Here is a 25957-nt window from a genome sequence, read left to right on the forward strand (position 1 = left end):
CCATTCGGTATTACTCCTTGCGTCGACGTTAACGTCGTCCCGCCTTTCCTCGTCTCGCGACCATTTTCAATATCGACGAATCTAATGACATTTTCACCGTGATTTATGTGTAAAAAAGTAGTGGGAAATTGGATCTCGTTAAGCGCGACTTCCCATTCGCCGTGTAAGTGTATAGGATGGGGTAATTCTGTAATGAAGGAAGTGGTTGCATTGTCCGGAAAATAGCGCATACTACTATTGCTGGGAAGAATCAAGAGAAATTGATCCGTCCTCATTTCGAACAAGCGGGGTTAAACTCGAAGCAGGGATCCAAGAATCAAACTTGCTGGGATAACCACGCCAACTAACCAGCACCTGTTTATTATTACCGCGACCCCGACTTCTTATCACACGATCGACGATAAACTCCTCCTCCTGCAAGTTTTTCTCAACCCGAGCCAATTCTTGTTCGTAAAAAATGCCGTCTATGACTTCTCCCGCTAAATCGCTCAGCTCGTACACACGTGGTTTTCGCCAATCGAGTATACGGTGAATTCGAAATATCTCCTCGCTCCACCGTGCCTCGTATCCTTTCTCGAAGACGACTTTTGCTCTACTGATACGAACGAGATCACCGACGTGGTATTTAGCCTTTCGACGTTTCTCGTTCGCTTCGTCGTCGTTGCTCCTCCATTGGCGCGTTATATTTTCACGTGCGATACGTGCATTTTCTCTCGTAACGACATACGGTTGCATTCTGGTGCTCGAATGACGGGTGTGATTATAGGCGTTTACGATATTTTGCAAAACATCGATGTAGCGTCGCGTATTTTTATGCGTAAAATAACGCCACATTCGTTCTTTCAACGTTCTGTTGAAGCGCTCGACGATGGCGGCTTTGACATCCGGATTGCGGGCTACGCGAAAACGAATGTCATTTTCTTCCAAAAGCTTTTGTAGCGGTCGCCCGACAAATTCTTTACCCTTGTCCGTTTGTAGGTATACGGGTACGCGTCCGTTACTTCTCGAGAGCACGCACTGGAAAGCTCCCATTACGGAATTACTCGTCTTGTCGCGCAATGGTTCTACCCAGACGTATTTACTAAGTACATCGATAATCACGAGTAAATACGCATATCCGTCGTTGTAACTTTTGAGATTTCGGAGTTCGATCAAATCAGCCTCCCACAGATCGTCGATATTCGTTACGTTGTAATGCATTCGTGGAAATTTCCGTCGCAATGGACGATGCAGTGTGTACGCATCTTGCGCTTCGAGCCATCGCGCGACATTGTTACGGGATAAATTCGCCGCGCGAAACAGATTATCAACAGCCGAATAACCGGCATAATGCGCGGGATCATAGTACAATTTTTCAAGACCCGTCATTCCAATTTATTCCAATCGAGCAGGCGTCTCGCTACCGGAGAATCCGTGTTTCTCTTAGGAGTGGAACTCGCCGTAGGACCGCTAAGTTTCGCGATATTTTGCGAAGAACCGACTGCTAATAATTTTTTATTTCTCACTAGTGTGGAGGGAATGTTCAAGTCGTGAAGTAACCGCGCGAACTGAACTCTTCCCACGGCTTTCACGGTTTTTCTATCGCGCATCGCCTCGTTTATCAGGTCTGAGATATTTGAATCTTTTACGACGTTACCGTCTATAGTCACGACTCCTTGCTCATCCCAGCTAATTCTACTCGACGATGTTTTATCGAGTAGGTGTTTCGTTAGTAAGCGAGCTTCGGCACGGTAAGATTTCGGTACGCTTTCCACTATTCTTCCGACGCTTTTCATCACCTCGAGACTTGTGTCGTGTTCTTTCGGGAAGCTTCTCGTACGACTAGAGTCCGGAACGAATGAGCCCGTGAGATCGTGCGCCGGTACTCCTTCACGTGTGTCCAACGCATTTTCGTCTTTTTCTTCCTCTTCTTCTTCCTCGGCGTTACGCGTGTCGTCCTCTTGATTTCGTCGTCCTCGTGCTACTCGTACAAAGTGAAGATATCGCCAAAGAACCTCTTTGTACATCTTCCATCTCTCGGCTTCATCCTTCGGATAGGGTGAATTAAGAATTTGACTCAACTCCGCATCGAGTCTGGATAAAGGGGTCCCGGGAGTTCGCACGGAATTATTATTATTAGCGCTTTCGTTGTTCCCCGATGTGTTTTCCACCAGAGGTACACCGTCGGTAGTCGGCTGCGGATGATGTAATTGACGCTGCATTCTCTCGAGATTTTCCGTAGAAATTAAAACCATTTTTTTCGCTCTTTCCATAACGCTCAATATTATTTTCTCTCTTGTGTTTTAATCCGTCGCCCTGTCTATAATTCGCGAAAATAAGGCCTCTAATAAAGGAACGATGATATAGGATAAGAATCCACCTCGTTGTACCAATAGCTTTCTTTTATTCTTCCAATTTCCACGCTTTGACGCGATACGACGCAGCGCCGTTTTGTATTTGCTCAGACGATTTTTTTCGCGTCGTTCGAGCGCAACGTTACCATTGAGTGTGTTGAAAACGCATTCGCAAATACAGCGAATAAATTTTTCATCCGCGGTTCGCAGGAAGGAGGTGCGTTGATTTTTGTTCAGATGACACAATGCCTCTAGAAGACAAACGTTTCTCTTTCCGATCGAACGTTTAGCGGTTTTCGTTGCACTGTCTGACGCTGCTACCGCTTCTTTCATCGTGTGAAAGTCTCTCGCAACTGACGTCACGCGAACGCAAGTACATACTTTTTATACGCTTGAGAATGATCTGCGCGGTACGTAGACGTAATGCAACGCATCGTCGGGAAAGATGTTTGTCCGAAATCGATATTTGTCCGGAGTCGATTGTTTCAGATCGAGTAATAAATATCCGTGAGGGCGTGAGGTTGCGTCAAAGTATGCTTCTTCTAGAAACTTTGGGTCATGGGGGTACACTTGTCGCGCGAGATGGCGAATTTGAGCGCGATCGCGCGGGTTCTTGAAGACGGTTATGTAGTTAGAATTAAGAGATATGTCGCGCTGTCCGCGTCCCTGGTGAAATAGATTTTGCGTGATGAGTATAACACTGAGATTCTTATGATGACTACCCTTTGTAAAAAGATCCACGATTACGTCGCACGAGGATGATTCTCTCATAAGATCGTCGATTATCACCAATTTTGGTGCGAGAGGATCGCAAGAATAATCGTCCGTTTGCGGTAGCCCTTCGCGAAACTCGATTATATTTCTCTTTATTTTACCCTCCCCTCTTCCATGTCCTCCCACTTTCTCTTTTGTTTTCGCAAACATGTATTGTAGTTGACGATATGCGTCTTGCCATTCGGCGTAATAAAATAAGACTCTTTCAAAAGAAACATCGGCCATTTCGGGTAAATATTTGAGAAAGGATTTTACAAAGACCGTTTTACCACAGCCGGTGGGACCGCTGACAATAGCCGTCCAGGGATGTTTCCAGCGTACGTCCATCTTGTGAAATGAACACCGCTCGTGTCTTCACTAACATAAAAAAAGCCGTGTAACGGTACGATGAAGTAAGCTTACCATCGCGGCAGAGGGCACTCCGCGGCGGAGGTGCGCGCGCGCCAGCGTACTTCGCGGCGGTCTTTTACGAGCTGATTCAGACCGGAGAAGCTGGACAAGCGTAAATGCTGAACAAGCGGAATTGCTCGCGTCAGCGCCTGCGCGCGCGGGGGAGTGAGTTCATGAGCTTATGATACTCCCCCACGATGAAAAGCTGCTTTCCACGGAAAGAATTGGGCAAAAATAGTCGTTTTACGTGAATGTATGTGGGGAGGAGAGAGAGAGAGAGAAAGGGGAAAATAAACTTGGAGAAAAATCATTGGAGAATTATTTTTTCAGAATATAAATACAAAGCAAAAACGATATAAAATATAAACAATTTTATTATTTCTTAAATCTTTACATGACTTTTTTCTATAATTTTATCATTTTCTTAGCCTATTCTTATTCTATTTTTACAACACAATTTTTATTTACTTTTTACAAAAAAATTTATAAACTTTACATATATGGGGAAAACATGCGTGTAATTATTTAAATAATAAAATAGAGCGAAGGAACAGCATCGTGAAATAACAATTAGCGTTCGGATAAATATCCATAAGGGACGGAACAACGACTGTCGAGAAATCTACGTTTTAGCAACACGGGTGTGCAAGCTTTCACTTCGTCGCGTGTTATTATTTCGTGAAAGGCTGTACGTCGAATTGCTCTGAAACATAGATTTATCGAACGCGATTCTACCGTTGCCGACTCCGTCCCTTCCTCCTCCTCCTCTTGACCTTCTCGCTCTTTACGTAATAATAATTCCCTAATACTATTAAAATTAACTAAGCGTGAGTTTTCGAAATTTAGAGTTATGCCCTTTACTTTGCAAACTTCTCGCGTTTGCCCTTCCGCTGTGCGAACCACGTATGCGTAAAATTTCGGACCACCCGATACAAACGCCTCGATATAGCTACCGCGACCATAGCTCTCGAGTTCGTCCGTCATATCGCCTAGGAAATTACCTTTACGCACTTCGTATTCATCGGAGACACCGCTGCTCACGTAAATACACGAGTCGGTATCGTAATATAAAACGCGACGATTCAATTTATCTAAATATTCGTATAATACAAGACGCGCCTGTGCCGTCGTGAAAGCCGCTATAACCACGTTAGTAAGAGGCGAGGGTACGTCCAGCTCTTCTCGCAGTCGCCACGAAACATACATCACTTCCTCGTTTACGGGTAATATTTCGATTATCTCATGCTGAGGACTCGTGAGTAAACTCGCTAAACGCTGTTGAGTTTTTACGATCTCGGTATTCGGCAGGTTGGATCGTTGACCAAATTTCCCCCAAAAAGAATTTAAACATAGCTTCGCGACCGAGCGCAAACCAGGATTTTTCGCGATGTTTTGCTTATCGAGAACGACACCCTCGGTTTTCTCGTAGTCGCGAAGATATTGTTCTTTAGACACGTCATCCTCACACTCGCTCGGCCATCCGCTGGCTTCTTGTTTCAATTTTAAAAATGTGTTTATATATTCCGTGAATAATCCACCCTGCTGTGTATCGGGATCGTAGCGAGCTGTGGTGTATTGCCAAATCTCACAAACCCTCGTTACGAGATAACCTTTGTCGATGGCTTTGCGCAATTCAAGCGATACCCACGTACCCTCGAATTCTCGCTCGGACGGCTCGTGGGTACATTCTTCGTGTGAAAATGTTTCGCAACAACTGCGACACAACGCGAATAGTAGCTTTCCACGCACGCGATAGGGTAATACGGGGTGAAAGAGATCACTCGGAGGGAGTACCCTGCAACGCACGAGACCTTCGACGGAATCAAAATTGTAACACGGTCCTATGCCAATTAGAGTCGAGCATTCCTCCGCGACGTACACCGTGGGATGTCCGATCGGGAAAACCCCGGTCTTCAGTACGTACGGGTACAGAGAACACACATCCACGTAACGTATCTTCTCCGTATCCGTAATCTCGTACCGCGTCACGATGTTCCCCGTACGTCCACCGTAGAACGCATCGCGCGGGTTGAGCGGCTCAATTTCTATCATCGGGTGATTTTGTAAAAATTCACGCATTTCCCTATTTTCCATCATTTCGCGATCAAAGACGCATTCCCACTTCTCTATCACCGAGTACCCCCGTCTTCGAAGACGATACGTTGTTGCGATGGTGCGCTCATAACGCAAATCAATCGTATCGCCGCGTTCGTTGTTTACCGTTAGTTCCCTATCGCGATTAATCTTAAAACACGACGGACATCCGTGCCAAAAACAACCGTGGAATTGCAACACGTGATAGTGTGTTATACCGTTTTCCACCGACTCGTAATAACCATCGACTAGCGTGCCGTCTTGCAGACGATATTCCCGAGTGCGTCCTGCGTGGGTGATGTTATGTCCGAGCTCGCGCTCCTTCCACACCAGCCACTGAAGCGCCTTCCGCGATTGGGTATTCGCGCGTCTGTACCCGCCCGGTGGAATTATTCCAATTTCTCTTTCACGTAAAAAGTTTTTTCTAAAAACCCTCATACACGTGGAAGCGATTGTTGTGCATTCCTCGAACGGACACACGCGACCGCACTTCAAGAAAATCTTTCTGAAAGACATACACGCGCGTCTCAGAATATTCACGTCGTTGCGACAGTAACGCAATATCTCGCATTCGAAATCAAACACATAATTCGTACGAATCATTTCCGCGTGCCACGCTAAAAACTTTTCTCGCTCGTTCGTATTCATACTATCGGGTGAATAATATCGAATATCCGGCAACGGACCGACATATGACTGATTATCGTTGGTATTAAATAAATGCGGAAAAATGCCTTTGTCCGAAGTATTCGTCAGGCCAAAAGCCTTCGGTAACTCCGATAAACGCATTGGCATATAATTAATACTATCGATAAATTTCGTATGTCCCACTGTTAGTACTACAATTTTCGTCCCGTTTAAGATTACCCGCGGTTCTAAGGCGGTTCCGCTCTCAACAATATAGCGTAGGATAAATTGCGCATCGAATGCTTTCGCGTTATGAGCTATACAAATTATGTGGTTAAAATATTTAGTCGGACGTGTCGCGAAATCTACAAACTCCTTTACAGGATCACGACGAAATATGTATTCACGAATACCGCACCACCGACAGCGCACCGAAGTATCCTCAATCTCGGCACACGTTTCGCAAATCTGCTGCGCGACGCAAAGTGTAGGTACGTGAATATTTACACTCGCGGTACCTTGAAGCGTGTCATCCTGTCGCGTCTCGAAATCGTAAAACACGAATGCGACGCGACTTTCTGTTTTAAGTACGCACTCACCCGCGTTTTGTTGTTGCTCTCCTCCCTCTCCCAAAATGTGCTCCGTGTCGTTAGTACGGAAATTAGCTTTGTGAGGGAGAGGAAGCATGTGACAAAGATGATTCAACGGCTGGGCAGAACGACACGTTGAACAGTAAGTCACGCCGCATTCGTGTTGTCTATTACGCTCGATTAAACGACCGCATTCTTCGCAAAAACATACGGTGTTGCAAACGCTACGAGACGATTGCCCATCGTATGATTTTTGCGCACGATGATGCTCAAGACACGCGTGATTGAAAAATTCGCGATTACAATTTTCGCAATGAATACGCTCCGCGTCGAATCGCTCGCACGAAGGTACCGCGTAACACCGAGGGCATTTATTTGAGCATCGGTGTCCCCTTACATCGCTGCGGTAACCGACGTTACACGGTACACAATAACCTCGGCTACCCGCGGCGGCTCTTAAATTTAAAATAACGCTGTAATGTCGTAATTCAGCGTGATGTAATATGTTTAAACACGCGACCGGTTCGCGATGTAGTGAGGCTAGTATCGCATTTCCATCAAATAAGACTTTACCCCCGTGACCAAAAGTTTCCGCGCTATAAACCATTATCGCGATGTTTTCCGCGGCTAAATATTGCTGAAAATGCTCGATTTCGCGAATACCGCAACCCTCTTCTGGAATTGTAATACCGACTTTCCTCGTTAAATCACGTGCCAACTCACGTTGTAACGAGGAATGACGGTATCTCACGGCGTTCCATCTTTCTTGTAGGCTACCCGTACGTAAATTACCACGTTCATTGTAAATTTGCGCCGTTACGAGTGCGCGAGGAAAACATAAGTTATCCGAGTTGGATATCGTTAAAATCGAGCGTTTACCAGCGATATCAAGCGCATTACCCGCACGACCCGTAGGAGGAGTGACACGGTAAACGTGGATATTGAATTCTTGCGCTACGTTCAAGCCCCCGGAGCTTTGAGCTAACGAACTCACGAGGTTCCAGATATTCTCGTGAGTCAAATCACGAGATGGTCGGAACGAAATACCCGCGGGCCCGTGTGAAAGATTCGGGGAATCGAAACTAAGTCCGATGTAATCACCGGGAACACAGGAAAGTACCGCGTACGCGTGAAGCTCGCGAAACGCGTTTTCTAACCACGCGTAAACCTCCTCCCCCTCTGGTAATGATCGAAGGCGAAAACCAGCCTCTCTCCCTACTACACCGAAATTTCTAAACTCACGCACGTTTTCCCTTATTAAATCTAAATAATTAAAATTATCCCCGTTATGATTCGCGATCTGTTCCGGCGCACCAACCTGATTCTCCGGAAACAACGCTTCCTCATCCTCTTCTCTCTCCAGTCTCCCCTCCCCACGAACTCCTATCTCGTTGTCGTCGGTTTCTTCGGCTTGATTTTCCGCCGACTGCTGCTGCTGCTGCGTGTTTTCTTCCATTCCTCCCCCTCCTCCACCAAACTGAACTGGAAAAATCGAAAACAAACGAATTAGTTTATCTTTAAAATTATTGTTTTTACACTTCCATACTCGAATTTTACGCGTTGTTAAAATTAAAAATAGTAATACATTTCATATTAAATTCTCTCACCTTTATACAGGATTATTCCCTTTCTTGTTCACCGTTGATCGTGTTGATCATTGATCACTAATATTCCGGCGAGTAAGAAATTTCCGGGAAAACAATTCCTAAAAATTTCGTCCGGTTAGAATAAAGGTATTCGAGTATGAAAAAGCGTTATCTATGCAAAAATGTATAATTGTATTTACCTCTTTCCCTCAAAAGTTCCTCTAGAGTCTGTTCTTCCGTTCCACTCAGCTCCTCCCCCATATCTTCCTCTTGTACCTCATTATCATCATCATCCTCATCCTCCTCCTCCTCCTCCGAATCTTCTATTATTATTGTATTTTCACCTTCTTGGTTAAACTCTAAAAAATTCACCATTGTTTTTTAGCGGATAAAAAATTTTTATCCATTTTCTTACTGCGATAAATTTCTCATTACTCACCTGGTGAAAAAATCTCTTCCTCGTCAAATGAACTCACTTCGTGAGTTCCAACTTCTTCTTCCTCGCTCTCGCTATCCAAGTTAACGAGAGGTGGCTCAGGTGTGAGCTCGATACGTGCACGCCCTAAAAACATTTAATATTTCATTATTTTAAAAAAATTTACCAATATGAAATGCTTATTTTTCATAAAAGAATGTGTGATAAGACTCACGTGAGGGTCCGGCTTCGGGTGAAGTATCAGCCCGTCGCCTTATTCCGTGAGGAGGAGTATACTCTTCAGGACGTGCAATACGTTGCACTCCTCTCACCCCCGCGATCCTGCGAGGCGATACGTTCCGATGTTCTACTCCTAAAAGATTTTACTCTTTTAATTTTTGAAAATTATATATACATATATATATAATAAAAATTGGAATATAAACTCACCGTTTTCACTCGCTTCCGAAATCGATCGATGAAAATAAAATAATAGAAAAGCTATATGCCCACCCGCATCCTCCACTTCTCCATCACCGAAAATACTTCTCATTTCGATAACTTCACCCGCGTAGATTACAAGTCTCTGATAGGAGGCAAAATGCCCCAAGCGAAATAGCACCGCTAGCACTGCACTAGGACACAGCCCCGCAAATTTCGCAAACACTTCAAAATTTTTTTCATCGTTGTCTGATAACAGCGATAAATATCTGCTCACATCGAGTCCGCACAAAGCGCGTGACAGTAGTAAGCATGTCTCGACGGTTTTTCTTAAATTCTCAACCATTTTCGCGTACTCAAGATAATCTCGCCCGAATTCACGATACGAAGAAACACGACGCGTGTTGTCCACTACACTGAGAATTTTGAAATGCGATTTTTCTCCGTCTCAAACCTCCTATTTATACCTTCAGTCGGATCAAAAAAATCAATCGGTTTCAAGTTGTACATCTTTCACAAAGATTTCCGCACATTGGCGGCAACTTTACAAGGTGTATATTACTTTAGTGTTCGAAGGGTTTATCAGACAAAAAATACCCTTCGGACGATGTCGATATTCTTTTCCTATAACTTTTTACAATTTAATTGAGAGTTAGTACGTGAGCAAAACTTAATTTCGAAAACTCACAGTAATAAACTTTCACGTGTAATATAAAAAGGTTTACATTTGCTTACCCTATTGTAAATTGCTTCTTTTTTTAACGGTACGGATATTTCCGATCTTTTTTTTGTCTAACCCTTTAGATTCCATATGTTTAAAATGTAATTTTTCCAGGGTCCAAGTGTAAATAAATAGTTTTATCGGATTGGAGATTTATAGTTTTAGAGCTTTTTAGGATGAAAGCTCGTAAAAATTCCGTTGACTGCAATATTTTAATTTTTTCTCATTCCTCAGTCCTCAGTTTCTCTTCCTTTTGTACCCTTTGATTTTTTTCCGAATAATTGTAATGCGAGACTGTGCAGGATGTAACAGCGCACGAACCGATGTCCTTACTCCTTCTTTTATCAACGGTCGTTTTTAAGAGAGTTCGAGAAAATGTAGAAGCAATAAACATCGTATCCAATCAGATGACTCAAAATTTTTATGCGCACGCATTTTCCCACTACTTTTCCGATTTTCTACTCCATGCGATTGGGAAAATTTTAATCATTCGTTTTCTGACATTCGAACGTGCGGGTTCAGCAGCAGCAGCAACAGCAGTAACAACAGCAGCAACAATAAAGAAGATACAGCATTTTTGTATTTCATTTTGTGTCTACGTGAAAACTAGTATCATGAGTAAACGCAAAGAAATTTTAAATTCTGAACATCACGAAGTGCGCGGTGACGTTTCCGGAGCAAGATACTTCAATGGAGAAAAATTTGAGCAAAATTATATGATGTTAGCCAACACCACTTACGGACTCAATTCCTCATATACGAAAAAAATTCATGTTGGGTTGCAAACTTCAATCAACGATGACGAGTTTGATTTCCAACCCGCTGTTAAATTTACTTCCAAGGGAGCCGAGGGTATTTGCTTCAACATGGTGGAGTGGCAGCAATTTCAAGAAAACATGGAACTTATGACTGATTATTTAAATGGAAATAGTGTTAAGTCTAACTCTATTATTATCAAGAAGATAATTATAAATTTCACCACCACCTATGGAGCAAGAGCCCTGCTATTGAAATATCAGGAGCAAGAAGAGCCTTCTTCGGGAAGTAACTTGGCTGCAGAAGAAATCATCCATACTCCGAAGAAACCACGAACATATTCCTACGCAACAGCAATGCAAAAGACTACTTTTCTCGGACTGGAAAACTTACTCGATTGCGTAAACGCTAATTTAAATCAGTTAAATATAATCGCAAACAGTGTTAATGATTGCTCTAAATATCTTATTAATGAAATACAGGTAAATTTACCCAACAAGAACTTCATCGAAAGTAACATTGTAAAACACACTATAAACACTAACTGTCACAATATTCAACATAATGTACGTTTGCAACTAAAAGATTTAACATTTCTCGATACGTACTTTGAAATAATATTTTTAGAATTAATTGCACTTTACTTCAATCAAATTGTACGGATAATCAAGTTGCAGCGAAAATTGTAATCTATACGAACGTACATTTTTCTTGCATATATGGATTTGTTTATGACTCTCTGAAAACTCTCCAAATAAATAAAATATTTTTGTCTATAACGTTCGACCATGTACTTTTAAGAAAAATTGTTGCAAATAAACATATTTTTGTATTCCATTTCTTGCATTTGTTTCCTTCCCTTTTCGCATGTTCCTGCACGCTCCACTCGCCATCGTCAATTCTTACAGCACGTTCAATCTGCAAAAACGGGTGGCTGACGCTCACCCCGTTCACGCAATATCGCGCGCTCGACCCCTTAACCATCACACCAAATATCAAACTAAAAGTCGAATGATCATTCGTCGCTGCGACGTCATTCTTTTGTTCGCTATACGTGCCAGAGAGTCCGGGGTACCTCATATAGACGCGGCCCCAGCACATATACATCCCTTCCCTTCGCAGACTAGAGGCGACTGTGTGACGTCGTTTGTTTACGTGCTCCATATCTGCCAGAGAGTCCGGGGTACCTCGTATAGACGCGGCCCCAACATATATACATCCCTTCCCTTCGCAGACTAGAGGCGACTGTGTGACGTCGTTTGTTTACGTGCTCCATACCTGCCACAGAGTCCGGGGTACATCATATAGACGCGGTCCCAGCATATGTACATCCCTTCCCTGCCAGGTCCCATAGCCATAAATACGACACACCATTTTACTATCATTAGATGTATAGGTAGCCCAGCAGACTAGGACCAGGACTAGAAATCCAGTGATCCAGGTTCGAACCCAGCTTGGATTTTTCTCAATTCCGAAAAATAAAAATCACTTGTCAACAGCCGCCATCTTGTCAACAGTCGCCATCTTGTCAACAGCCGCCATCTTGTAGACGTCCACCATGTTGGACCCACTGCCGCCATCTTTTCCCTCTCCCCTCCCTGTGACGTCATTTGTTTTGACGCCAGACCAAATGTAGGTCAGTGGGTCAAATATGGGGTAGGTGGTGGGGGTTTGTTGTGACGCCCCATACCTGCCATATACTACTAATGATATCGAGAAAGAGAAAAGAAACTTAAAAATATTGCAATATTCTCTCTTGATTAAGTTGTTTTTAAAGATTGATTAATATAAAAAATATGCAACAAATCAGATTTTATAAGATATTCCAAAACAAAATTATAAGGAATATTAATAAAAGCCGTAGTGTCGTTCCATCTGTTTCATTGCTTAAATTCAAATTTGTTAAAAATAAAAATTGTTTTAGTAGTTTTTTGAATATTTTAAGTTGCTTTTTATATTTTTCAAATAAAAATAAGAATGGAACAAAAAATTAAATTTCGTTTATGGGAAACGAAAATTTACAAAGATTAATGTTTCATATAACATATCTGATAAAATGTTGAACATTGGAAGTAAGAATTCAACATTAATTGTTTGTAATAATTGTTAATCACAATATTTTTTGTTCATTTTGATTTGCACAAGAAAAATTTAATTAATATTTTTCGCTTGCATATTTTCAGCACACTCAAGTGAACTTTTATAAAAATGAAACAGGTTGATTTGTATTGAATTTTTTTATTTTTAGTTTTGTTTTTTCAATGCATATAACTTGAGCACAAAATATTTTTTAAGAGAAATGATAAAATTACATATGAAGGAGTGGCATTGTATAAATTTCTTCTTTTATTTCTGTACTAATGTCAAGAGTAACCATTTTCTGATTCACTTTATTTAGAGAACAAGTGTGAGATGTGGTATTTCGCTCATTCACAACCCACATGTGTAAATCAGCAGAATTACAAGGGTACGTGAATAATGGTTTGACTTTTTTTAAGATAGTACCTCTTATCTTTATATTATTCTCATCTCCATGGGCTAATATAAAGATTCTATCAATTTTCAATAATAAACCATTATCAAGTAACACTGTATTATCAGGTACACGAGATGTCAGCGTAACTCCTAAATATTTGAGGCGTTTAATAACAATTTCTCCCTCATTATTTGGACATAATTGTCGTAAGATTTGAATTCGTGGTTGTATACAAGGTTTTTGAATACCTAGGAAAAATGATTCATGTAACCGTCGAACAATTTGTGCCAGAGGCTTATTGCCACTTCAAAGAAATTTTTTTATTATTCCTAATGCACTTTCAAACGGAAATGCTAATATGCTGGACAACGAACAATTCATGTAACGTACATCGTCTGTTAAATGAATGAGACTGTGCATATTACTTATAAGACTTGCTTTTCCATAAAAACATGTTGCCAATGTTACAAATGATATAAGATATTTTTTTGCATGTGTTCTTTTTTCTACAGCCCATCTCTTGGAACATAATATTCTACATGCAGCATGTGGAAGTAAGAAATGTTTATAAATATTTATAGGTAAAACTTTCTTAAAAATTATTGGCCCACAATATAAAAGCAAAAATTTTAGCTCAGTCGCTTTAAACTTCTCCACATCAGCAAAGGAACGTGTCGTTCGTTGAAATTCTTGAGGAACTTGACGTTGAAGTTTTACAAGTAAATTTGTTAAAAGAGATTTGGCAGTTTGACTTAATCGTACCTTTATATTTCCATATAACCAGTAATTCAATATTTTTTTCATAACACCGAGACATAAAAGATGCATGAAATCCAATAAAAATATCGATATCATGTTGAGTTTAGGACGAATATTTAATAAGGGTGTTATGCCTTGATGATGTTCAAGGTTTTCTCGACTGCGAAATGAATTATCCGTTCTTTTTTTTATTCCTTCTTCTGATACTGGATACACAATTCGTCCTTCGACACGTTCACCACAAACCGTGCAACGTTCACAACTCCAGTATGCTCCATGACCTTTGATGCATTTAATAAATGCTCGAGCTGGCCTATCACAAATAAATGCTATTAATTTCACTTCTAAATGTTGTCCATTCACTTCGAGGCCGTTTTTATGAAGATAATTAATTTCCTCAATAAATTGTTTTAGAAATTGTTCTAAATCACGTAGTTTGTGAGTACCACAATAAATAGCCACTGGGAATGGCTGATAAACATCTTTTTCGGAGTGAATTTGGCATAAAATTGGCCAAAACTGCTTTGAACACGATTTAAATAATTGTACACCATCCACATTGATTTTTAAATTGACAACATTATTTGTGTAAAGATCTGGATTGATAGACATTTGTAGTATCTTTTTTAAGCCAAAGTATACAAACTCGCTAGAATCTTCATTGATTTAAATATCATAATCCACACTTGCTGTTTTTAAAAAAGTTTTTGAAGATTTTAGTAAATTTGGAAGTAAGCGGACCCTCAAGATACGCAGTAATGCATCAAGGCGTGTGTGAGGTATAGTAGGATTTTTAGATAATGCCCAGGCTCGTAGCTCTGCGATTTCATCAAATTCTGCATCGTTGTCACATTCATTCTTAGACATACTGGTTTCCAATAAATCCATCTCTTCATCTGTGTTATTGAGTTCATCCATTTCAAAATCAGCTTGATCACTATCCTTAAAATTATTTTTATCATCTATATTGTCCATGGAATGCTGGGTTATATTTACATTTTCTCTACTGTTTTCCATATCGTTCTCATCATATGAATCAAATTGTTCAATGTTCATAAAGCATTTCTGCACATTTGAAATAGAAGCAGCTGAACTGTCATCAGATTCTTCCTCGTTTCCAAATATATTGCAACCTTTCTTTTTTCTATGCCACTTCACCCGTAATCTTGTCAGCTCTTGCTTTCGTTTTCTTTTATTATCACTCATCTTCTGTTAAACAGTATAATCACAGTATAATATAACACTGAATATATATTAAAGTTGAATAATTTATGCAAAAACTTTGCTCTATATTTCAAAAATCACATGAAAAAAATTATGATTTACATAAACATAGGAATTACATAAACATGGGATTTCGTGTACTACATACACCATGACAGTTTTGACTACTAAGCTGACCTCTATTTTATAAATTATGAAACAATTAGCAATAATTCCGCCAAATATGAACCAGAAAATCCAAAATTTGTGAAATAATTTTAACTTTAATAAATTTAAATTTGTTAATATCAGAAATATATTGTTGAATTCAAGTTATTTTAAAATATTATCATTCATACACCAAAAAAAATTCTTACACAGTACCTTTTATTAATTATACATCAAGTATATAAAAAATAAATTTAAATATCGTAATAAAAGAAAAAAAATCGTAGTTTCTACAATGATAATATTAGTCAAATAAAAAAGCCCTAATTGATGCTTTATCATAGACAAATTTACTTTTAAAAATTTTTTGTTAGAAGAAATTGAGAAAAATTGCCATAAGGATTTCATTACTCTAGCATACCAGAGTGACATCTTTCAAATTTATATATTGAAAAAAAAAACTCATAAAGATCCTGATTCTTACTTTACCAGATTTTACTGTAAAGATTTTTTAAGACAACTTAGAGAAGGTCCTGACTGATGCCGTATTAGATATGCCTTAATTATATATTACATACGAGAGTAAAAAAGGTCCTATAAAGGTACTGATCTGGCATGCCGTAGTCAGGCATGCCCTATTTATATCTAATTAGGGCCTTATATGACACAAGGCACGCCTGATCAAAGGAGGATGTTAAATACCCGAGTAGAAATTTTATTAAGTGTCTGAGCAGGTCCAAATCAGAGTGCCGTAATATATAATCTGGCCCTGGTAAGGTCACCTGATTTGGTTCTGACAAGATGTGTAACGCGTTGCATAGTCAGGACCGGATTTCATTTACCTAATAAGGACCACATTAGCCGAATTCATGAGGACCTTTTCAGGCATATTATCAGGACAACATCAGGATAAAGAAAAAGAGCCTTAATAGGATTGACATAAGGATGCTGTCACCCGAGTAGAAATTTTATTAAGTGTCTGAGCAGGTCCAAATCAGAGTGCCGTAATATATAATCTGGCCTTGGTAAGGTCACCTGATTTGGTTCTGACAAGATGTGTAACGCGTTGCATAGTCAGGACCGGATTTCATTTACCTAATAAGGACCACATTAGCCGGATTTATGAGGACCTTTTCAGGCATATTATCAGAACAATATCAGGATAAAGAAAAAGAGCCTTAATAGGATTGACATAAGGATGCTGTCGGGCTCTAAAATAAATAACTATAAATTTGAATATTTTTAATATTTTTATTATTTATTTAGAACATTAAGATTTTTAAAGAATTTACAGAATTAGTAAAAAAATAATACTAAGAATTTAATCTTTACATTTTTTAAACATTTTTCAAGAGATAAAAAATGCACGCTTAAAAACAAAATATAAACAAGCTGGCATATAAATCCACATAACATAAACATCTGTTCAAATCATAACATCCGTTTATCATTTATAAAAAAAAACACACAAAATAACAAAAACGAAATAAAATATTCTTACGTTTAAAAATCTTAATTTTTTTTTAACTATTTCACTATTCTTCATCGTTGCTGTCTTCTTCGCTGAAGCTCTCAATTACTTGATTCGTTATTTTATTCTCTTTATCATTATCATGTTTGTTATCCTGTGGCTTTTTTAAATTGAGAATTTTATTTTCTATTATGTTTTGGTGCCGTATAAAGCGAAATCCGTCCCAGTCTTTTGCAAATTATGAAACAATTAGCAATAATTCCGCCAAATATGAACCAGAGAGTCCAAAATTTGTGAAATAATTTTAACTTTAATAAATTTAAATTTGTTAATATCAGAAATATATAGTTAAATTCAAGTTATTTTAAAATATTACTTATCATTCATACACCAAAAAAAATTCTTACACAGTACCTTTTATTAATTATACATCAAGTATATAAAAAATAAATCTAAATATCGTAATAAAAGAAAAAAAATCGTAGTCTACAATAATAATATTAGTCAAATAAAAAAGCCCTAATTGATGCTTTATCATAGACAAATTTACTTTTGAAAATTTTTTGTTAAAAGAAATTGAGAAAAATTGCCATAAGGATTTCATTACTCTGGCATATCAGAGTGACATCTTTCAAATTTATATATTGAAAAAAAAAACTCATAAAGATCCTGATTCTTACTTTACCAGATTTTACTGTAAAGATTTTTTAGGGCAACTTAGAGAAGGTCCTGACTGATGCCGTATTAGATATGCCTTAATTATATATTACATACGAGAGTAAAAACGGTCCTATAAAGGTACTGATCTGGCATGCCGTAGTTAGGCATGCCCTATTTATATCTTATTAGGGCCTTATATGACACAAGGCACGCCTGATCAAATTTCTACTCGGGTATAGGTCGATTTTGGCCCATGGTATGGAACCAAAACTACAAATGATTTCTTATAGATTTCATACCGTAGAATCACGTGGTAAAGTTTGTTTTCCTCCAGACACCGGGGAAAGTACGGAAAAATTGAAAAAAGACCATAAAAAATGGAATTTCCCGAGCTGATTGAAGCTTGGAACATTCCAGCAGCGATTTTAAAAAAATGATTTGTTGCTTTTGTCCTTTTGCAGAGAGGAAGTTTTGAGGCCCTCACATGACATACAAAAAAGACCGATCCGATACATGCATCGGAAAACACCCTTATATCCGAAAAACCACCCCCAAAATCACTTAAACAATTCTCGCCAAGCTAGAAATGATTTGTCGTTTTTCTCCTTTTGCATAGAGGAAGTTTTGAGGCCCTCACATGACATACAAAAAAGACCAATCCGATACATGCGTCGGAAGACACCCTTATACCCGAAAAACCACCCCCAAAATCACTTAAACGATTCTCGCCAAGCTAAAAATGATTTGTCGCTCTTCTCCTTTTGCATAGAAAAAGTTCTGAGGTCCTCACATGACATACAAAAAAGACCGATTCGATACATGTGTCGGAAGACACCTTTATACTCAAAAAACCACCCCAGAGTGCCTAAAAAATTCTCGCCTAGCAAAAAATAACTTGTCGCTCTTCTCCTTTGGCATACAGAAAGTTCTGAGGCCCTCATACGACATGCAAAAAAGTACGATCCGATACATGCGTCGAAAGACACTCTTATACCCGAAAAACCACCCCCAAAATCACTTAAACGATTCTCGTCAAGCTAAGGGTGTCTTCCGACGCATGTATCGGATCGGTCTTTTTTGCATGTCGTGTGAGGGCCTCGGAACTTTCTCAGTGCAGAAGGAAAAAAACGACAAATTATTTTTTGCTAGGCGAGAATTTTTTAGGCACTCTGGGGTGGTTTTTTGAGTATAAGGGTGTCTTCCGACACATGTATCAAATCGGTCTTTTTTGTATGTCATGTGAGGGCCTCAGAACTTCCTCTATGCAAAAGGAGAAGAGCGACAAATCATTTTTAGCTTGGCGAGAATCGTTTAAGTGATTTTGGGGGTGATTTTTCGGATATATGGATGTCTTCCGATGCATATATCGGATTGGTCTTTTTTGTATGTCATGTGAGGGCCTCAAAACTTCCTCTATGCAAAAGGAGAAGAGCGACAAATCATTTCTAGTTTGGCGAGAATCGTTTAAGTGATTTTGGGGGTGGTTTTTCGGGTATAAGGGTGTCTTCCAACGCATGTATCGGATCGGTCTTTTTTGTATGTCATGTGAGGGCCTCAGAACTTCCTCCCTGCAAAAGGACAAGAGCGACAAATCATTTTTTTAAAATCGCTGCAGGAATGTTTCAAGCTTCAACCAGCTCGGGAAATTCCATTTTTTATGGTCTTTTTTCAATTTTTCCGTACTTTCCCCGGTGTCTGAAGGAAAACAAACTTTACCACAAGATTCTACGGTATGAAATCTATAAGAAATTATTTGTAGTTTTGGTTCCACACCATGGGCCAAAATCGACCTATATTTAACATCCTCCTTTCTACTCGGGAAGATACTTTTACATTTTCAAGTAAACGACATGCATGCCACGCTCAAAGGGTGTGTTCAGAGGTCCCCCAAAAAATTATGATCAATATTCCGTGTATCCAAAAATCATGCAAAAAAAACGTGACATCCCCCATGCTCTAATATTGTTTAACTGTTAAACAAATTTCTTTTATATTTTATATTATCTAATTGTAATACTTATATTAATACCTTGCAGGATATTCGAAGATAATATAATAGAGTTTATGATGAAGTTACTAGAAGGGCAGGGCATTGTTTGCAGCACTATTGCCGTCAATACGACAAATACATTTTATGAGGCGCTGGAGGGCTTTCCGTTGGAGACTGTCGAACAATTTAATGACTTTAAAAGCGAATCAAACGAAAGTAAACGTAACAAATTGGCAAGTACCGTTTTAAATTCATTACATACAATGTGCGAAAATGTTTAACTTAAGTGAACACATTATTGTGGGGTTTACTCTGTAACTTTGTCGATCTTAATTTTATTTCAGTACCATCATTTTCTTTGTCTGGGTGGCACGAAGTTGCGATACTTTCTATACATGTGCATAAAAGAGACCAGAAGAACGAGCTTGTCTGCCAATTTACGTGGCTTGGAGATTCCAGGACAGAAAAATTTGGTGATACCAAACTGGTAAACATAATGCATAGTAAGGTATACGTATACTTAATACATACCGTAAATTAATCTTTTAACATGCTCGTAATTCGCGTGCTCATGTAATTAATGTATATATACGTTTGATTTCTTTTTCAGTTGCAGCGCAGAAATGCCCCCTTTTTAAGAGGCCGATAAATAAGGTCCAATTTAAAACAGAAATACAGGAAGTGCTTAGGGCAGTGAAACAACGGTGCCAAAAGAAAAGTAAAAAAAACCTAAGAGAAATGATAAAGAAAAATACAGCGCAGAAGAAAATGAGGAGGAAACGGCGAATAACCCAAATGTATAATTTGATATTTTAATAAAAAAAAGTTATTAAATATATGAAAATTCAGTTAATTGACAGTTTGTAAAACCTGCCATTTTTAGTCACGGAAAGAATTAAAGTTATTTTATTTTTAATTGTAAATTTAAATTTTAAAAATTATTTAATATTTCAAATTGATTAATTTGTAAATAATGAATTAAGATTTAACAGTTAAAGATTATTGTAAAATTTGTTGTTGCAATATAATTTTAAATTAATTTTATTAATTTGATGTAATAATAAACAAGTACACATTCTTGTCACAACTAAAACAAAACAGTATTGTTTTACTTTTCAAAAAAATTGTCATATATATTAAACCTTTCAAAAAAACCTGTCGTATATATTAAAATTTTCAAAAAAAGCTATCCTATATACTTTTTACAAAAAGATATGATATCACGAAATGGCACCAAGTGGGACTAAATAACTATGAAAAAACTTGTACATTATTTCTATAAAACTCTTCTATAAAACTCTTGTATATAAAGCTGTAGTATATATAATTAATTATATTATATACTATATTTTATCATATTTTACATATACTATACTATATATACTATACATATACTATACATATATATATAGTACTATATATATTATTAGATATACTATATTATTAAATATACTATAAATATTATAAAAAAATTTTTTAAATATTTAAAAAATAAAAATATTTATTAAAAAACGCAAAAAAACTTGGCGCTGCTACAGTAAACTACATGTTAATTTCATTACTTGGAGGTGTAGCAGCGCCAAATTCTTTTGCGTTTTTTAATATTTTTATTTTTTAAATATTTTTTTTATTTTTTTATAATATATATAGTATATCTAATAATATATATAGTATATATATGTATAGTATATGTATAGTATATATAGTATAATATATGTAAAATATGATAAAATATAGTATATAATATAATTAATTATATATACGACAGCTTTATGTACAAGAGTTTTATAGAAATAGTGTACAAGTTTTTTCATAGTTTTTTAGTCCCACTTGGTGCCATTTCCTGATATCATATCTTTTTGTAAAAAGTATATAGAATAGCATTTTTTGAAAATTTTAATATATACGACAGGTTTTTTTGAAAGGTTTAATATATATGACAATTTTTTTGAAAAGTAAAACAATACTGTTTTGTTTTAGTTGTGACAAAAGCGTGTATTTGGCGCCTTTTTTTTACCTTTTTTTTAAAAAGGTAATTTTTTGATAGATATTATTTTTTTTTTAATAATATATATACGACAGCTTTTTTTAATTTAATATATACAACAATTTTTTTGAAAGGTAAAACACTGTTTTGTTTTGATTGTAATAAAATTGGCTGGAAATTATAAATATTGTTGAAACTAATTTTGTATACATAGAACAGAAATATTAAACTTTGAGCTATTTAATTTTATTTATTTTAGACAAATCATACACTAAAGTCTCTAAACAATTGTCACATAAGGCATAGTGATAAATGGTGTGATTGTATAAATTTTAATTTTACCATACATTTTGTCAAAAAAGTACATGTTTCGAGACTTTAGTGTATGATTTGTCTAAAATAAATAAAATTAAATAGCTCAAAGTTTAATATTTCTGTTCTGAGTATCCTACATTAGTTTCAACAACATTTATAATTTCCAGTCAATTTTATATTTATAAAAATATAGCATAAGTCGCCTTCTGTAGTGAACGCTATGGCTGACAACAATAATTCACAACATAGTGTGGGTAGATAATTAAATGTAAGAGAATGTTCAGATCATATTTTAGATATATTATTGAATTTTATTTATCCATAGAAAAATAAACACAAACTCGACAAGAAATTTTGTAATACACAAAATAAAATTGACTGGAAATGATAAATATTGTTAGAACTAATTTAGTATACATAGAACAGAAATATTAAACTTTAAGCTATTTAATTTTATTTATTTTAGACTAATCATACACTAAAGTCTCTAAATAATTGTCACATAAGGCATAGTGATAATTGGTATGATTATATAAATTTTAATTTTACCATACATTCTGTCAAAAAAGCACATGATTCGAGACTTTAGTGTATGATTTGTCTTGTAACGGTGCAGCCCGCAAGCTGCATCGTTACGGCTACGGACCGTCCATCGTCCGTAGCCCACCAAGGGCGCATCGAGCGCCGATAAATTTCTTATCGAAACAACGGCGGTCAACCGCCGAAAATCCCCCACACCCGACCGTTCCAAAATTCCGTTTTGTGGGGGACTCGCCGCCGAAACCGCCGATGCTTGCCGATTCGAAACCATTCGGCTGCCAGCCGGGTATAAAAGAGGCTCGGCTGTACGTCTTCTCACCAGATCCCGTTCGCTGATAGACAGCGAACATCCCTCTACGAGTGTCCTCGTAGTCCAGACCGAGCATACTCGGATTCTATGCCTATTCCAGCACACGAGTATCCTCGTGTACCGCCGAGCGTCCTCGGTATTCTTGACTCCTGCATACGAATATATTCGTATACCCGCCGAGCGTACTTGGCTCCTCTAGGCCACCAAACTTCGTATTGCGGGCATTTCCGCGTACCTAGCCAGATCGCCGTTCTAAATTCCCCCTTCGTACGAGCGTCCTCGTACTCCCGCCGAGCATAATCGGCAGCCTAAGTCCTTATATCGCGTTTATTCGCCGGGATTTCAAAATTGTAATCCATCCGGCAGACAAAAACCGCGTCGACCAATCCGCGCCGCCGAATAGTCCGCATCGATCTACGATCGAACAGACTCGCGATACCGTTACGAACGCACTCACCGACAAGCGCTCCGTCTTGTACCAACCGTTGCGACACGATCGCCCGCGCTTGCGCTCTCGCCGACCGCACCAGGACGCCTCACGTCATACTTTATAGTTTCGCTTTAGAATAATTATTTCACCATTACTCAAATAATTATTTCACGATTGCCGATACTTTGCATTTATTTTACACCGCTTTTAAATAATTATTTCACCGTGCTCAAATAATTATTTCGCTATTGCCGATACTTCGCCTTTATTTTACACCGCTTTTAAATAATTATTTTTCACCGTGCTCAAATAATTATTTCGCTATTGCCGATACTTCGCATTTATTTTACACCGCTTTTAAATAATTATTTCACCGTGCTCAAATAATTATTTCGCTATTGCCGATACTTCGCATTCATTTTACACCGCTTTTAAATAATTATTTCACTGTGCTCAAATAATTATTTCGCTATTGCCGATACTTCGCATTTATTTTACACCGCTTTTAAATAATTATTTCACCGTGCTCAAATAATTATTTCGCTATTGCCGATACTTCGCCTTTATTTTCACGCTGCTTTGTATTTATTTCACGCCGCTTTAAAGAATTATTTCGCTGTCACTTATTAATTCTTTCACCGTTGTTAATATACCGATTGCACCGATATTTTGCTACCTTGTATACTCTTTCGAATTCATTCCGCACACGCTTCGCATGTACACACGAGCATTAAAGCAGATCATTCGAAACAAATCATATCAACATCTTTCTCAATAAACACTGTTTCTTTACTTTGGTTATAAACGAGCATTTTATTTCGTTGACATACCCCCAACCGACCAAACCTGGATCCCGGCGAGCTACTCCGCGTCCGCCGAAGCTCACACGGTTTCAGTCTAAAATAAATAAAATTAAATGTCAAGGTTGAAACCGTGTGAGCTTTCTCAGACGCGGTATAGTTCGCTGGAATCCGGGTTCGTTCGGTGGGGGGTATGTAAAAAGAGAATGCACGTGTATGTTGATAATAAATAAGAAATGGTTTTATTAAAATAATGAGTCTGATGACTGTGTGTACATGCGATGTATGATTGCGATCAATGTACTCGGTGTAGTTTGTATAAATGCGATGTATGATTGCGATAAATGTACTTGGTGAAATTTGTATAAATGAGATGTATGATTGCGATGCGAGAAGAATATAAAGGTACGGCGAAATGAATATAAAAGTAACGGCGAAGTATGATCGGTTTTGACGTGAGGCGTCTTAGTGCGATCGGCGGAACGATCGGCGCAAGCGCGTGTGATCGAGTTGTAACAGTTGGCTCGACGGAGCGCCTGTCGGTGAGTGCGTTCGTAGCAGTGACGCGAGTCCGTTCGATGATAGATCGATACGGACTGCACGGCGGCGCGGATTGGTCGACGCGGTTTTGCCTGCCGGAAGGATTACGATTTGAAGTCCCGGCGAAGAAACGCGATATTCGGATCAGGAAGCCGAGTACGCTCGGCGGGAGTACGAGAACGCTCGTACGAAGGCGGACTCAGAGCGGCAATCCGGCTAGGTACACGGGAATGTCCGCTGCACGAAGATCGGTGCCTAGAGGAGCCGAGTACGCTCGGCGGGTATACGAGAACACTCGTATGCTGAGGCGAGAATACCGAGAACGCTCGGCGGTACACGAGAACGCTCGTGTGCTGGAAAAAGGCATAGAAGCCGAGTACGCTCGGCGGACTACGAGAACGCTCGTAGAGAGATGTTCACTGTCTAGCAGCGAACAGGATCTGGTGAAAAGACGTACAACCAAGCCTCTTTTATACCCGGCTGGCGGCCGACTGACTTCGGATCGGCAAGCATCGGCGGCAGTGATGCGATCTTTCCCACAGCGGTTCCGGCTCGGCTGCCTCACACAACCTTACAGAAGCGCTACGTCACGTATCCGTGTGAGCTCGGCCGTTCAACCAATGGAAGAGAGCGAACGTCTCCCTTCCACCGAGCCGACACACAGACGATAAATGCATGCTACTTGCATGTTAAAAGCAAGCGTTTCTGATTCAGAAAAGAAATTCTGAGGCGAGTGGCTGAAATATTAAAGATCACCTGTTCGAGACCTGCTTCGTGCAACTTTCTTTTCTTTTTTCCGCATTTGTTTCTAACATAGTAAATCATTAGATCTTTTTTTTTTGCCCAAAAAAATAATATTTTCTATTTATTATTAACATTCGCATATGTTAAACTAACAATTTTATAAATAATACAGATCTGCTATTGTCAATAGAAAAATGAAAAGTTATTTTACAATGTTGCAACAAAGTGCTAATTTAACATATGCGAATATTTTTAATAAAGATAAAATAATTTTTTTTAGCCAAAAACATTATCTAATAATTTACTTAAAATAAATATCGAAAAAGGAAAAAAAGTTACAAAATCAGTTTTCAAACACGAGATTTTTAATATTCTTGCCATTCGCCTTACTCGTTTAGCCATGCTTGCTATTTTACATTTATCAACATAAAAGATTACACACCTGCAAAGCTTTTAATTATATATTTTAAACTACTGCATATTAGCAAGAGTTACTGCAGTAATTACATATACATGTACTGTGGAGATTAGTGGAGGAACACAGTAACATATTAAAAATGCAGTCAAATAGATGTAAGATTAGTAATTTTATTAGTACTATTAATAAGTAGTGGTCTTCCGCACCACCTTTGAGGTTCCACTTATGGCGCGTTCGATTTTTTTTTAAGTGGATCGTCGCCTGAAGCCCTATTGTGCCACTTTTTTACACTTGTTATTTACAGGTTAAAATAATTTACAGTAGTTGACACTGTATTTTTGTATCTATATTATACTTACTGTACTTTGTATACTCACTGTACTTGTACTTTTGATATACGCGCGTTGCGCGTATATTGG

General features: G+C 38.3%; 2 protein-coding genes across 2 annotated transcripts; both read right to left on the minus strand.

The window, feature by feature from the left end:
* Positions 1-234: 234 nt before the first annotated feature.
* Positions 235-1368, minus strand: LOC137000182 (uncharacterized). The gene has a single exon (XM_067356137.1). The coding sequence runs from the start codon at positions 1366-1368 to the stop codon at positions 235-237; it is 1134 nt and encodes a 377-aa protein (XP_067212238.1).
* A 2647-nt stretch (positions 1369-4015) lies between these two features.
* Positions 4016-11249, minus strand: LOC137000046 (uncharacterized). Its single transcript, XM_067355643.1, has one exon. It carries the CDS (start codon positions 8262-8264, stop codon positions 4068-4070), a length of 4197 nt encoding a protein of 1398 aa, XP_067211744.1. The 5' UTR covers positions 8265-11249; the 3' UTR covers positions 4016-4067.
* Positions 11250-25957: the final 14708 nt, after the last annotated feature.

Source organism: Linepithema humile, chromosome 5 (genome assembly GCF_040581485.1).
Source record: "Linepithema humile isolate Giens D197 chromosome 5, Lhum_UNIL_v1.0, whole genome shotgun sequence".
Classification (NCBI taxonomy): domain Eukaryota; kingdom Metazoa; phylum Arthropoda; class Insecta; order Hymenoptera; family Formicidae; genus Linepithema; species Linepithema humile.

What these genes read in the sequence shown, in the direction of transcription:
- LOC137000182 (XM_067356137.1), bottom strand. Translation starts at nt 1,368, where the DNA reads ATGACGGGTCTTGAAAAATTGTACTATGATCCCGCGCATTATGCCGGT.
- LOC137000046 (XM_067355643.1), bottom strand. Translation starts at nt 8,264, where the DNA reads ATGGAAGAAAACACGCAGCAGCAGCAGCAGTCGGCGGAAAATCAAGCC.